At 37.3% G+C, this 15,809-nt stretch overlaps 2 protein-coding genes and 1 pseudogene across 2 annotated transcripts in view; 2 read left to right on the top strand and 1 right to left on the bottom strand.

The window, feature by feature from the left end:
• The window catches only part of TRAPPC3L (trafficking protein particle complex subunit 3L), a 43,155-nt gene extending 29,067 nt beyond the window's left edge, over positions 1-14,088 (top strand). The window contains exons 4-5 of the mRNA XM_004614009.1: positions 8,941-9,126; positions 13,969-14,088. Coding sequence (XP_004614066.1) covers positions 8,941-9,126; positions 13,969-14,088 — 306 coding nt within the window. The remainder of the gene's footprint in view (positions 1-8,940; positions 9,127-13,968) is intronic.
• On the bottom strand, positions 415-6,574 carry CALHM5 (calcium homeostasis modulator family member 5). The gene is made up of 2 exons (XM_004614008.2): positions 6,035-6,574; positions 415-2,175 (listed from the first exon to the last, which is right to left on the bottom strand). The coding sequence occupies exons 1-2, from the start codon at positions 6,572-6,574 to the stop codon at positions 1,786-1,788; spliced, it is 930 nt and encodes a 309-aa protein (XP_004614065.1). The 3' UTR covers positions 415-1,785.
• Positions 9,221-9,320, top strand: LOC129404598 (U6 spliceosomal RNA; annotated as a pseudogene).
• Positions 14,089-15,809: the final 1,721 nt, after the last annotated feature.

The following is a 15,809-nucleotide window of genomic DNA, read 5'->3' as shown; positions in this document are numbered from 1 at the left end:
CCACCTTCATTTATAATTAATTTTCTAGTTTATATGGCTATGTGTGCAAAGTGGTTATTTTATTCTGAAAATCTGTATAACAAATTTTTTACAAAAAAAACTAGTCAAGTAGAAAGGCATAAAATTATAGGCATACAGCAATAACTTAATTGTTTATTCAAATAGCCATTTAGAAGATATATGGGGGGAACCTTTTTACAATAACAAAAATGAAGAATACCTGCAAATATAAGAAACTTTAAAAATGTAGGAGAAAATAGCTTTAAAATATTCTTAGAGGGAACCTGAGAGATAGTATGTTAATTCCAGTTTGATCTCTGTCCCACATAGCCCCTGAAGGATAGCTGGCTATAACTCCGGCAGCCCCAGTGATGCTGAAATGACCTTGGTCAATCCCTGAACTGCAGGGCCTGAGCAGCACCATAGGACTGGAGCAGCAGCGCATCCTCAGGCACTCACATTGCTCCTCAGGCTTGGTCAAGAATTGCTGGGAGAGCTCTGTGGACTTTCTGGGCATTGCTTGGGATATATATATATATATATATATATATATACATATGTATATATATACATTCCTAAAATAGCAAAGGTAGATTTTAATAAATGGAAAGACATTCTATGGTTTAAGGCAGGTTGATTACAATTTAATAAAGATGCAAAATTAGACATCATAGAGATGTCTAATTTGTTAAATATGACAAGGATTTGTTACATAGCTGAATGCAAAACTTACATCCTTTTGACAAATATAAATCTGAAAAACAAGTTTCGTTTGGTTTTGAGTGATACTCAGTGATTCTCGGGGCTTGCTCCTGGCTCTGTACTTGGGAATTACTCCTGGTGAGGCTTGTGGGACCATACGATATGCTGGAGATTGAATATGCAAGGCAAGTGTTTTATCTTCCGTACTATTTCTCTAGCCTCAACAAAACATTTTTATACCAACATTGCTTCGGACAATTTTCCCAAACCTCCAATCTGAATCAACCTACCTATTCAACACAATAGTCATTGTCCATTGGGCCCATAGTATTTGTAGGGAACCTCAAACATGATTTTAATTTATTTTGAAATCAGACGGAAGTAATACATATTAATATGTATATATGTACACAGTTATAAATATTTATATGCATGCCTGTGTTTTAATGTAGAAAAGCGTCCACAAAGATAAAAGAACCTATAACATAAAAAGCTTATACTACAGCGCTGCCTATGGTAATGCACTTTCAGTGCACAGTGGAGACATGAAAATGGAGCTGTACACATCGTATCCTTCCAATTTCTGAGGACTCTTCAAAAGCCTTCAGATTCCAAGGGAATTAATTTTAAATGATATAATTGCATATGTACTTGAAAAGCAATACTATAGATATACAGGACAAGACTCAGGCTGACTATACCACAAACCCACTGGGTCTGGCAGTCTGTATTGCTCACTCACAAGTCACCACTTCTACTCCAGATGTCACAGTCATTGTTTATAGAGAGTTGCATGAGCCTTAGTGTGGACTTTTAAAAATCTTACAACTTGAAGCAGTTGAATCCAACTTTCAACCAATGGAAAAGCACCTTTGTCACCACCTTCCACCAATCATTTCGCATCAGTTCGAGCACACCCTGACACTGTCTGCAATGGGGAGCAAAGCAGCTTCCCATTGGCTAATGTCTTCTAACAGAACATTAAACATGAGAAAACCCAGAGTCACACAAGTTGCTGTTGACCCAGGAGAAGCTGCTAAAAATGAGAGTCCCTAGAACAGTGAGTCAGTGATGGTGGACATGTCACACGCTGTGGGCACTACCCACAAGGACCAATGTGGTCTCCTCATCCTCAGGATTAAGTTCCAGCCCTTCCTCCACCACTTTATGAAGCGTGCTGTAGAATGGCCGGTTTTCTTGGAAGGAATGAAGCTGTGATGCAGCCTCCCAGGCCGCAAAAGTAGGGAGGGGGAAGACATCCGGTCTCTTGTTTTCGAAAAAGCTTTTCAGGTTTCTCTCACTCAGTTTGTTGGCATAGTCCAAGAACTTATTTTCCAACTGCTCCTTCTCCTTTTGCGCATACGTCTTCCAAAAGTTCATCTGAAGGTAGCTCACTTTAGATCGACAGCGAGCATAGCAAGTGGTGAGCAGAGAGAAGAATGACGCTGTACAAATCAGGAACCAACCTAGGATCTTAGAAAGAAACAAACATTGAAGATCTGGAAAAGCAAGGCACTTACGTCTCAAGGAGCTGGGGTGGTATTTCTGGAGAATGTATGCCTAAATGCTATGTCATTGCCATATTTGGGATAACATCAGTCCTCTATATAGTGTAACGCTTTAATAATTAGAATAAATTAGTACTACCCAATCTCTATTCTCACATCATTAAGAAGGCAGGCAGGTGGAAAAAAAGTAAAAATTTAGATTATATTACAATTTAACAAACCAGTCCCTCAAATAGTATTAGGTATTGGCTAATGAGTTCAGGAGTAAGTGTGGTCATTTGGGCAAATGGCTATTTCCTTAGCCTGTATTTCCAGGCACAGATAAAAGCATATACATGGTTAAAGACTGTTTTTCTCATGCTGTATTGTTTGCAGGGAGCACCAGACTCTCTTGAAAATATGTCTCATTATCCATAAAAAGTGAGACAGACCCAACATAACTAAGAAACTGAAATTATAAAACTTAAAGCCTACAAAAGGGCTGAAGAAAAAAACTAGTCATGCCAAACCCTGAGGTTATGGATTCTGAATTTTGGTAACTAGGAATAAGTACCTTTCTAAATACAAACCAGTTCCGCTGGATGCGCGCCCCCCCCCCCCCGCCCCATGCCCTCCATGAAATTTAAAAGTAAAATTTCAAATAACTTCACCCATCATCTAAACTTTAGGTTTCACAATTTCAATTTATTCTTATTTTGAAAATAACAGACCTCTTTCAAATTTTATCTTGACCTTTTAGTTAAGTGACTCTTAATATTACTCAGAAGATGAGCATATTTAAAATTTAAAAAATGAGAATCTGCAAATGAATCCTTTCAGTTATAACAATCATCTAAGTCCCAATGAGGTAAATGTTTCCCAAATCCTGGTCCAGATCATGAGTGATTAAGAAGAGTCTCAGGTGTCACATGAATGCCTACATTGGATTGGCACCACTTGGGTTTAAATGTAAACTTTCTGGGCTGGAGCGATAGCACAGCAGGTGGGGCGTTTGCCTTGTACACGGCTGACCCAGGTTCGATTCCCAGCATCCCACATGGTCCCCTGAGCATCGCCAGGAGTAATTTCTGAGTGCAAAGCCAGAAGTAAACCCTGTGCATTGCCAGGTGTGGCCCAAAAAAAGCAATATACATATACATATTTATATAAACTTCTATATATATAAATATATATATAAACTTTCCTCTTACTGTGCCTCAAATTCCCTAATTTTAAAAAGAGACTTTGAGAGGGGGGAGGTAATTCAGAGGACTGAAATGAGAAGAGGTGGACTCTCGTGTTCGTGTAAGTGCTTGCTAATATCATCTGCTGTTTTCCAAATTTATCTCCATTTACATCAAGACATCATTGACTCACAGTATCTTTGTCATTATGATTAACGACTGAGGCACAATTACCATCCTGTGAAAGTGCTCATGTTTACCTTGAATCACTTGTGGTTGGCTGTCTCAGATCTTGTCTTCTTCATCCTTTACCTTCCTTTTCCCCCCAACCCAGCTCTGGAAGAACACCTCAGCCCATCATCTGGGTCACATCTGCTTGAGTTACAGACTACCTGCCCCTCTTCATATCTCCTCACCTTCAAATTATATGACCTTAGCACTGACTGAGACACAGAGGCTGCTCTCACCCCAGTCCTCAATGGTGTCCCATTATGCAGGAGTCCCTTTCTTCTTACCCTGGGAATTTTCTCCATTTGTGTCAGTAGCTTTAAGCCTATTTATGTCTACTGTCTACACCTCTCAGCAACCCTCCAAATTAGGTGCCCTACCCCCAACTTCCAAGAAAATGAAGTGCAGAGGGACCAAACCACAAGCTCTGGGTAACACAGCCAATAAACAGAGGTGTCAATATTCATTCACCAGTCCGATTTAATCCCAAACTGAATTCTTGTCACTTCTCCCCTCTGGCTTTCTTAAGGTTAAGGAGCTACCCAGACGATTTCTTGAGAACTTGTTTGGAATTTCGGACTAGGAAGTACAGCTTCATGTAAACAATTTGTTTCTCTTCCAAGGAGGCAGTACTTTTCAAGCCAGCACTTAGCTTGGGGAAGGACACACAGAGTGATGAGAGAGGAAGGAGTCACCCACCTAGCCAGCATGATGAGCTGAATGAACTCTAGCAATCAATGGGGTGACAGCCAGATCAGCCTCACGTCCCAGCAGGCTGTCATTCCTGCCTATTGTTGCTCCCTGTCTGAACCACTACAGTCAGCAACTGCTACCTCCCTTTGTTCACATCCCTCATGCATCCTTCCCTTGGAATCAGCCCCAGGTCCTTCTTGTTCTACTGAAAAGTAAACAGAGCCCTGTGCCCAGGCTCAGCTATGACAGGATGCACATGATTACCTTATGTCTGTGTTTAGAGAAGAAAGACTCACACAGTGATTACTGTTTGCATCTGGCACTAAATGAATGGAGCATAGTGCCTGAGGACATGTATCATAAATCACTCATTAAATCATAACATTCATAATTAGTACCTTCCTTCAACAAAAGAAGGATGACATTTGGGAACCTAGCATGTTTTCATCTGAGATGTGCTTTATGAGTTCAACAAAACTTTATTTTTGAGGTCAGTTTCAGGGTTATCAGTTTATGGAAAGTATATGAATATACTGCTGACCTATTTTGGAATGATTCTTGATTCAGATTTTGCCTCAATATGTCATCGTAAGGCAAGTTCTAATGAAAAATGAGTTTGTACTATTTTCAGTGCTTTTATTCTAAAACAAAAAGCTTTTCTTGGGCTGGAGCAATAGCACAGCGGGTAGGGCGTTTGCCTTGCACGCGGCAGACCCGGGTTCGAGTCCCAGCATCCCATATGGTCCACTGAGCACCGCCGGGAGTAATTCCTGAGTGTAAAGCCAGGAGTAACCCTTGTGCATCGCCGGTGTGACCCAAAAAGCTAAAAAAAAAAAAGCTTTTCTTTTAATAAATTGTGGACTTGTGTGTCTATTTACTTTTAGTACTTGTTTTGGTTTTAAGGATGTAATTCCTACTACTGAGATATAGGAAAAAAGTCACTTCCTAAGGCTGGGCTCTATATATGGATTTGGGCCCACTTATCTGGAACTATGACAAGCTGCTTCTCTGTCAATCAGGTAAAGAAAGCTATGATTTTCTTTTGTTAGACAGAACAATCCCCCATATCTTGAGCCTCTACAGTATTGTAAGAACTTCTTCAGCTGTATAGCACAAATCGAAAGAATATAATCTCCCTAGAGAACATGGTCACTTTTTCACTGAAGGCTATTTAAAGTCTACCAATTTCTGCTTTATGTGGGAACTTCTTTTCAATCTTGACAATATACATACATAGAGATAGCTGTTGCCAGAAACTATCAAGGGAATCACTACACTAATTTTATTACATACAATTTTAAAAAGTATTAGATCATTTGGTTCAGCTATATTTTAGTAGATAAATATTATATGTGTGTTTCTGAGAAACCAGTTTGAAAATAAATAATGGATAGAAGGCCGTAATTTCTAATTACAGTTCTGCCATTAACACTCAATTATGAGTTAGTGGCATGCATTATTTACAAAGTCCACCCAGAGAGATTGTTTTAAAGTACTTAAGTATTTACAAATGCATAACCCAGAGGATATTATTTTTTCTGGAAATGGAAACAACAATCCAATCAGCATTTTTACTGAGCCATCTAACCTCTAAAAAGCTTTTCTGAGAGTCTTAACAGCTGCATCTGTTCCAGTTTATATTGTTTCAAAATGTTCTAGCAGGATTCGGACACAGTCTTGGCTAAAAGAACAGGCTAAAAAACTGTTCTAGGAGTGTAAGGAAAATTTATTCTTTCTTACCTGAGATTGGGCTTGCAAGGACCGTTTCAGTTCTTCATCATCCAAGCTTGTCATGCTAGTTTTGCCACAACTTACTTTGTAAAGTTCTTCCCGGCACTCTTTGGGCTTGTTCTTGCAAATCATTTCGAGGAGGCTAGCACTTGTTGTCCCACTCATGGCACATTCATAAAACGTCCCGTTGAGCAAAGCCACGGAAAGCCACATCATTGGAGCCACCAATGAACTCAGAATGATCTGGCCAAGGACATAGAAGAAACGGCAGTTGTGACCTCGAGGGAAGAGTTTCCTGGGATTCACACAGCAGCCTGTAAAGAGTTTCCATGACCTGTTGTTCACAAAAAATCCCAAGATCAGTAACACCCAGGCAGGAGCAAAAAGAAAAACCAATCCATATGTGACATTCTCCGTGCTGCAGGGACACTTAAAAGCCACAAGAGAAAAGAGTCGCTCGCTTCCCACAGTCAGCAGAGCCATGAAACTGTAGCCAATAACAGTTTTCTGGTTAACAAAGAATTTAATAATCCCCTGAAAAGCCTCCATCTTGAAGATATACAGAGGGAAAAGGCTTTGCCCTTATTTATTAGCCAGGCAGCTGGAGCAGCGGCTAAGGGTGGAGCTTTTTCTTCATCAGAAACAACAGTCTCTCTCAGACCGAATTCAGCCAGATAAGGAAACAATGTCATTCCCTAGGAATGACTATTTCCCAACTGTGTTCAGATAATGCCTCCTACTGGCGGACATTGGGCCATGAGACTAGAGTCAAAACAGAGATTTAGGATAACTCTAAAGTGTGCAACTCTTGTGTTAACTCGGTGTGTGAATGAAGCCATTAAAATGCGAAATTGTTGAGTGCAGAAAATGATGAGTTAAGAGAGGCAGGGGTGGCACAACCTCCATTTTTATATTATTTCCACGTGGCTTGGCCTGAGAATCACAAAAATATTCTCATACAAATACTAGTCTAGGAATTTTCCAGCCAGAGAAGTGAACATTAGCATAAATGGGTAAAAGCCAATTGATTGGAGGCCAAAATACGTCTCCAAGCCTACAGTTTTATGAGGAATATTTTCCCCACTCTTGCTACTTGGATTATAATTTGGAAGTCACATTTTATAAACTCTTAAACTGATCAAATTTTAGTATTTTGGCTGAGTTTTAAATAAAAGACAAAATGAGAAGGGATCTCACCATTTTTTTTTTTCAGCTCATCATAATAGTTTTTTGACTGGTAGAAGTGCTTTTGACTTTATCCTTCCCTTAATCTTAAATGTATCCTTCATGCTGACAGAACAGGATCCCTCTAAAACAGAAATCCCATTTGCCTTAGCGCACTCAGGACTTCAGATGCCAACTTCCCCTCAACCCTTCAAAGTATTTTCTCTCCATGACATATTCCTTTTACCTAGAATACCTGCTCCCTTACCTTGTCTACCTGCCAAACACCCACTCAATATTTAGAAAAAAGGATGGAAGTTTCTTTCTTACAATATTTCCAGGATTGCTTCCAAATACATACTATTGTACTTGCAGAACATATACAATTGTAGTTACTTAATACTAATAGTTTCTTTTTGACTACGAATTCTTCTCAGAAAGAAACTACATCTTAGTAACTTTTTGTTAGTATGTCTAAACTAGCATTTTGTTGTATGTTTAAACATGGTAAAAAAATAGAATGGATACTTATTTAATCATTTATTCAAATAGTTGTTGAACTTCTACTGCATGCTGTAGGAACTGTGCTAGTTAGGCCATATTCAATGAATATCCAACCTGTGAGTGAATGAATGAATCAGTGAGGAACCTTTTGATATTTCTAATTACAAATTACTTAAGGAAGCTGTTCTTATTTCTCATATATGCTGCCTTTAATTTAAAAAACTTAAATTTAAATTAAGGAAATAAAAAGACAACATAAATTGATATTTCCATTAATAATCTACAAGCTGCCATTTTATACACTTTGTGAGAGAGAATTGCTTGGATTAGGAATTAAGAAACTAAGGATAGTATACCTTTGGCCTGTCATTTTACTTCTCTGAATCCCAGTTACCCATTAGTGAAACAGGGGGCATAAAAGAAATAGTTTCAAAGGTTTCTTTCATCACTGCATTGTAAAATTCTTTCCTGTCTTGTTCAGGAGTGACTCCTGGCTCTGTTTTTAAAACAGAGTGGCCCCTTGTGGTGTTTGGTGAGACCAAATGCAGGCCTGAGATGGGGTCAGCATCCTCTATTATCCTGTATTAGAGGATTATATTAGAGTATATATGAGTAACCCCAGTATTAGAGTAACCCCAGTACTCTCTCTTGGTCCCCAGTAAAATTATTTAAGTTCTGTTAAATATCAGACATTTTTAAGAAGTAACTTAATAGCTCATCTGGTGCCTTCCGCCTCTACCCCTTGCTCCTTCTTGAGTCTTTCCTTCCCAGAAGGAAATGTAAAATTTCCTTAGGAATGTAAAATCCTTTCTTTCCCCAAAGTGTCCCTAACATTGAATTTTTGGGTCTTCACATGCATCCTTTACTATTTCTGAGTCCCTTTGAATTCAAGAAATTAATCCTTTGCTAGGGTCTTATGACAAATTTGTTGCTAGTATGTTGCAATTGAATAATATTTCAACTAATTTTCCTTCTCAAGGATATGCACTTTTGAAAAATATTTTAACTCTGTTTTATAAAAAAATTGTTTTAAAGAAACCCTTTAGGATGTTGATAAAAATTTAAAAGGTTGACTTGTGCCCAAGTCCTGATGCAAGTAAATTTCAACACTTGAGTGTGAACCCAGATTTCTTGACCATCTCTATGTGGCTAATCACTGTGATGCACGTTTGGAATAGGATATTTGGGTGACCTACTAATAGATATTTTTCCTATACTGGTTTAATCTATATTTTCCTTCATATTAGGTTGCTTTCAAGATGTACTTGGGAATTACACCAAGTGTGACTTGTAACAATTCAAGCAGAAATGAATTTTCCCTGATTCTAGACAAGAATCCTCTGGTGGACTTTGTGGAAGAGCTTCCAGCTGGGCGATCCTCTCTATGCTACTGCAATTTACTCTGCGGAATTATCAGAGGGGCCCTGGAAATGGTAAAGCACTTCATTTTTCCCTGTACGTTTGACAGCAGGTCTTGTGTACTAAACTTTCCAAGTAGGTAGCATCTTCAAACAACAAGTACTCAGTGCTTGCTTCAGTAGCCATTAAAATTAGAATTATACAGAGAAAATTGGTCTGGCCTCTACACAAGTTTAACACACAAATTCATGAAATAGTCCCTATTTTTATAGACACATCAAAGTATCTAATGCTGTATACCTGACACATATAATGTGTCTACAAACCTGATCTATTTTCAATAAAAATTAGAAAGATTAATCTCTCACATATTTCCTGAGCAGTCTGAGGGCAGCTTAGCTAAATGGTTCTGGCTTCAGGCCTTTCACAGCTTCAGTGCCTTGCTTAAAGTTGGCTATAAATTCATAAAATTTGTTGCCACACAGGCCACCCCAGGTGCATTGTGGGAGGGGACTCCCTCTGGACATAAATAGCAGAAGCAGGTGATCTTTGCTGATCATTTTATTTGTATTTATTTATTTAGGTTTTGGGGGCCACACCCAGTGATCCTCAGGGATTACTCCTGACTTTGCACCCAGGAATTACTTCTGGAGGTGCTCAGGAGACCAGGTGGGGTTCTGGGAGTCAAATCCAGGTCAGCAACATGCAAGGCAAGCACTTTACTGCCTGTATGATCTCTTCAGCCCCATGTGGACCATTTTAGAGACTGGTTTTGACACCTGAATTACTCATTTATTGAACTAAAATAAAATATTAGCATCTCTTAGGAGTTAAGCTCACTAGTAACAGAGATAAATAAGCCAGTTGCTCCCTTCAAGAATCTTTAAGATATATCAAGTATAAAGCATAACTAAAGGATGTAAGAGCCTTTAGTGGTTTAAAAGTGGCAGAGAAAACCTGTGAGAGAAGCTCTGAGCTTACATTTGAAAGATAAACATAATATTGAACCTTGTGATAAAGGAAGTGAAGGAAAGTAATATTTCAAGTTAAAAGAGCAGCCTATCCAAAGGCACAAGAAGAATTCAAGGAACAAGGACCTTAAATTTATTTCAATTTATTATCCTCCTCAACAATATGTGCTTTTGAAAAAGGTTTTTTGGAGAAGTAATACTTTAACTTTGTTTCACAAAAAAATATTCTTTTAAAGAAAACTCTTAGGATGTTCCATAAAAAAACAGAAAAGCTATTTAATATGATGTCAATGTAAATTAAAACAAAGATTGTCATGAAACAGAAAGCTTGTGTTCTTGGTCCAGAGAGATATCTCAGTAGGTTGAGCACATATCTTTCATGAGAGAGACCCACTTTTATGCCTAGCACCACAGATGGCTCTCCAAGCACTGCCAGAAGCAACTCCCTAACACAGAGCTGGGAATAGCCACTGACAACAACCTGAGAGCCCCCCAAAACAAAAATAAGCAACAAATAAGTTTACATCTGTTTTCATTGAAGTCTGCTTAAAAAAAAAAAAACAAGGTAAGAGTAAGGGAAAGAGTCATATGACAAACTTTAGAATATAGGATATTTTTGGAGTGGGGGTACACCTTGGAGATGCAAAGGCATAACTCCTGGCTCTGAACTAAGAAATTTCTCCTGGTGGTGCTTAGGAAACCATATGGCATACTGCGGATTGAAGGAGGGTCAGCTATTGCAAAGCAATCACCCTACCCACTATACTATCTCTCTAGCTCCAAGATCATGGATATTTTAGTGGAATCAATAGAGAAATACATTGTAATTTTATTAATGTGAATAATATTTTTAAATTTGTGTTTTAGAAATTAAATTTCTATGTCCAAATAAAAAGGTATAAATACAGGGGATGGGACAAAGTTGGATGGAGAGAGAGAGACAGAGAAATTAGGATGCTGATGACAGTTCACTCGACTAAAACCAAAAAAAAATTGTGTTAGGAGAAAAGCAGACAAATTTGAATATTAAAAAGTAAAATATGTAATTAAATGGCTTATCAGTTGACTGAAAAAAAGAAGATTGAGGAAAGCATTCCACTTTATTTTAGGTTCCTGGACATTTAGGAATGGTTGTACTATAAACCAAAAGAGAAACCTGGAAAAGTATACTAGAGGTAGGGAGAAACAAAATAAAAGTTTGATTTGTAAGTTTCTAAGATTGAGATGTCTAACACACATACACACACACCATGAAATTCACTAAACAATTATTATTCATATTTAAAAACCATGAAAATGTAGACTGAAAGATACTAAGAGAACTAAAAAATGCCTAATAAAAAAAAGAAGAAAAATAAGTCACAGATGGAGTCCCAGGAAGTAATAAAACATGAGTAGGTTAAATAGAGAATATACAGGTTGCACAAGATACTAAAAAGAATAATCAGGAAAAATAACAAGGGAAAATGTAGTTATAGAAACAAAAGGGAGTGAAATTCCAAGAATGTTTCTTAAGATCAAGAGCAGCAGAAGACCTTGATAAAAAACTGTTTTGGGAAAGCAGAGAAAAGAAAATCTGTCAAAGACTAACGAACCAGGGATAGCTTAAAAAGACAGATGAGTGAACAAAGTCTAAGTTTTTCAGAATTTAGTTTTTATGATCAATCTTAGCATAAGAATGGTAGGACCAGATAAAAATAAAAAGTTAGATGTGTTCAGTTACTCTATAATGAAGCATACACATATTTTTTTCATTTATGAAACTTAGGAGAGGGATATAATAGTACATAATCCAAAAAAAGTAAATGACAAAAATAATGTACTATTAACACAAATGCTTTATGCTCCCACTCTACCATATTTATAATTAATGATCATAGAATCAAAAAAGGAAAAGTTTTGGAAACTTTTGAGCAAAAGGACGAACCCTTAAAATCAAGTAAAAAATAGGATCAAAAGGAACTGAGGCATAGTACAGCAATAAAGGTGCATGACTTGATGCAGCCCACCCTGGTTTGATTCCTCGCACCGCATGGTACTGTTGGGGTCCAGCCTTGGAGGCTCCAGTACCCGTCCTCCAGCACTGCCTGGTACAATCCAGATAATCCCCAGCACTGATGAGAAACCATTGCATCTTCAGGTTCTTCCTTTGAACCTCCAGCCAAATGGGCTGACAATTGCTAAAGGGCCCCAGGGCTTCCTGGGCTTCAAGTAGGAATCCTCCCTTCAAGCCCCAAGGAAAAGGAAGAATAAATGGGATAAAGATGTCTTTTATTTTCATGAATAAACCTCGACTAAATATGTTGAATGAGCCCTCCTCACTACTGCTAGATAAGATAGGTATTATTCAGCATAGCACAAGCACCACCATTTCTAAGATCTATCTGATATATATAGATAGATAGATAGATAGATAGATATGATATATATGTGTGTATATATATATATACATATATATATATATGCCTTTCAGAGAGCCCTGGCAAATTACCAAGAGTATCCCGCCCACAAGGGCAGAGCCTGGTACATATATATATATATATATATATATATATATATATGGATTAAACTCCAACACACAACCTTTTCCAGAAGAAAGATATAGTTTAAATACAACTACAGATGACATAGATGTTGATAGATGATAGAGATCTACAAGAATAAAGGTATGGTGGCGTATTTGATATGCCAAAAACAGTGACAATAGGTCTCATTTCCCTGACCCTGAAAAAGCCTCCAATTGTTAGGAAAGAAGAGTAAGGAGAGGCTGCTAAAATCTCAGGGCTGGGAGGAATAAAGACGTTACTGGTGCCCACTAAAGTAAATCGATGAACAATGGGATGACAGTGATACAGTGATACAGTGATCTGATATTTGCAGTCCCAAATAGCCAAACTGCTTTGACATAGTCTCCTTGTTATTTTAAATAATTTTCTATTAAAGTTTTGACAATGACAGTAAAAGACCTTATATGAAAAAAACACTAAGAATAATTTAATTACTGTATTTCAAAGTGCAGTTTGCATCCTTCTACTAGGTTGTAACACAGAGACATGTTTTTTACACCTTTTGCAAGTAAGTAACCTGGCACACCAAGATCCAGAAAGAATTCTTAGTGAGATAGAAGATGCAATTCAGTAAAACAAGTTGTGTGCTAGATCTAGACAATGTTACTAATTCACTTTGACTAGGAGTTTTCACTGATTTATCTTATTCACCCCAATAATAGTTTGATAACTTATCCTAACAACAGTTGGATAGATGTTCTATTGAGGATTGTTCAGCAATCCTATGCTGCTCTTATGTGAATACATTTTAATGAATAGTACCTAAGGGTACTTTGACATCTAAGAAATTGGAAATGCCTCAGAGAGGAAAGAGGTATAAAATATTCATGTCTGTAATTTCAATCTTTAATTTTATATTTATAATTTATTTACTTAATAGTGTTTCAAAGCTCTCAGAGCTATAAAGGTTTTTAGAATAAGTGATTATGTTGTTTAAATAATGGCACAATGATATATAGCAAGTTACTTTGAGCAGAATTGCTTAAGAATCCATCTATTTTTGGAAGTTCTGCTTGGCAAGGTACACTGGAGCTAAGAAATATTTGAATCAGGAATTTGTGTTCCTCTCTGAGATGTAACAGTATAAGAAAAATTGAATCCACGTCTTTGGATTTATCCCAGAATCATCAGAGTTGGGTCTAAACTATCCCACCCTTCTCTATAGACTCACAATGTGAGGCTAAACCACAGTCAAACATCTCTGGAGAGTGGGTTCCTCAACCACAGAACAAGCTCTTTTTGGATTTTATTATAACAAAAGTCAATTCATTGTGGAATAAATAGAACTGAAAAAGAAAAAGAAAAATTTAGAGATTTTTGGTTTTTAAATCCCCAATGATACAAGCCTGACTCCCACTCCTCTCTCTTTCTTTTCTAGGTTCATTTGGCTGCTGATGTTACATTCTTGCAAGACCGACTAAAAGGTGACAGTGTGACGGAAATAGGAATAACATTTCTGAAAAAACTAGATGACAAAAAATACAGACGGAAAAAATGAAGAACAACAAAATGCCACAGGATAGCTAGTTGTGAAGTTAATATCAACTTAATATGTATATCCACAGAAATATTGAAATATTGAATTAGGCATGAGATTTAACAAGTTTATTAACCAACCAGGAATATGAGAGCAGGGCACTAGAACTTAAAATAGTTTATTTCCATTTGCTTATAAATCATGTATTTTGAATCTCCTATATATAAGATTTCATATCCCATAAGATAGCATGAATTCCAAATACCATAGTTTATCAAGAGGCCTATTTATTCTTTCACTGTGTTTTTTTAAGTGTTATCTATAAAATTGTTATATTTTATGTCTTCTAATTGGGAAAATATATTAAATGATATGGAAAATTATTATAAAGTAGATAATTATTAGATTCTATATGCTATAAAAATAATAATGGTAATGTTTTCCATATTTTTTGAGATCTCTGGACATATTTTTTCTCAAACATTGATTTGACTTACAGTTGCAGTTTCTTGAACCTACTCTTAATTTATAAGAGTAAAATGTTTATAAAGTGTGAAGGGAAACTATTTGTTTAGACGTTACATCTGAAAGTCTGAAACATTTAAAATGTATTCAAGTTTAGTTATAAATTTTAGTGGAAAAAACTATAGTGACTTATTTTTTCATAAAATATTGCTATTTGTCAGATCAGAAAATCTCTGAAATGAGAAAATAAATCATGATTTTTGATAATTTTTTCTTTTTTTTCTTTTTTTCTTTTTTATTTATTTTTAATTCTTTTATTAATTCACCATGTGGAAAGTTACAAAGCGTTCAGGTTAAAGTCTCAGTTATACAATGCTCAAACACCCATCCCTTTACCAGTGCACATATTCCACCACCAAGAATGACGATATACCTCCCCTCTTCCCCCCACCTCCCCAGCCCCCCACCCCGCATATGTAACTGGTAAATTTCACTTTACTTTCACTTTACTTTGATTACATTCAATATTTATTTTTTTATTTTTTTTTTAATTTATTTATTTTTAATTAGAGAATCACCGTGAGGGTACAGTTACAGATTTATACACTTCTGTGCTCACACTTCCCTCATACAAAGTTTGGGAACCCATCCCTTCACCAGTGCCCATTCTCCACCACCCGTAAACCCAGTGTCCCTCCCACCCTCCCCAATCCCATCTCCCCCCCACCCCACCCTGCCACTGTGGCAAGGCATTCCCTTCTGCTTTCTCTCTCTAATTAGCTGTTGTGGTTTGCAACAAAGGTGTTGAGTGGCCGCTGTGCTCAGTCTCTAGCCCTCATTCAGCCCGCAACTCCCTTCCCCCACATGGCCTTCGACTGCAATGTAGTTGGTGATCGCTTCTCTGAGTTGACCTTTCCCCGGAACGTGAGGCCAGCCTCGAAGCCATGGAGTCAACCTCCTGGTACTTATTTCTACAGTTCTTGGGTGTTAGTCTCCCACTCTGTTATTCTATATACCATAGATGAGTGCAATCTTTCTATGTCTGTCTCTCTCTTTCTGACTCATTTCACTCAGCATGAAACTTTTCATGCCCATCCACTTAACTACAAAATTCTTGACCTCCTTTTTTCTAACAGCTGCATAGTATTCCATTGTATAGATGTACCAAAGTTTCCTCAACCAGTCATCCATTCTGGGGCATTCGGGTTTTTTCCAGATTCTGGCTATTGTAAACAGTGCTGCGATGAACATACATGTGCAGATGTTGTTTCGATTGA

The sequence above is a fragment of the Sorex araneus genome, chromosome 4 (assembly GCF_027595985.1).
Source record: "Sorex araneus isolate mSorAra2 chromosome 4, mSorAra2.pri, whole genome shotgun sequence".
Taxonomy (NCBI): Eukaryota; Metazoa; Chordata; class Mammalia; order Eulipotyphla; family Soricidae; genus Sorex; species Sorex araneus.
Note: the sequence above shows the minus strand (reverse complement) of the source record. Positions and strands in the feature narration are given on the sequence as shown.

Excerpts from the sequence above, each read along its gene's own strand:
- CALHM5 (XM_004614008.2), bottom strand. The coding sequence starts at position 6,574 with ATGGAGGCTTTTCAGGGGATTATTAAATTCTTTGTTAACCAGAAAACT. Across the intron at positions 2,176-6,034 it reads CCTTGCAAGCCCAATCTCAG|ATCCTAGGTTGGTTCCTGAT; the intron begins GTAAGAAAGAAT and ends TTTCTTTCTAAG.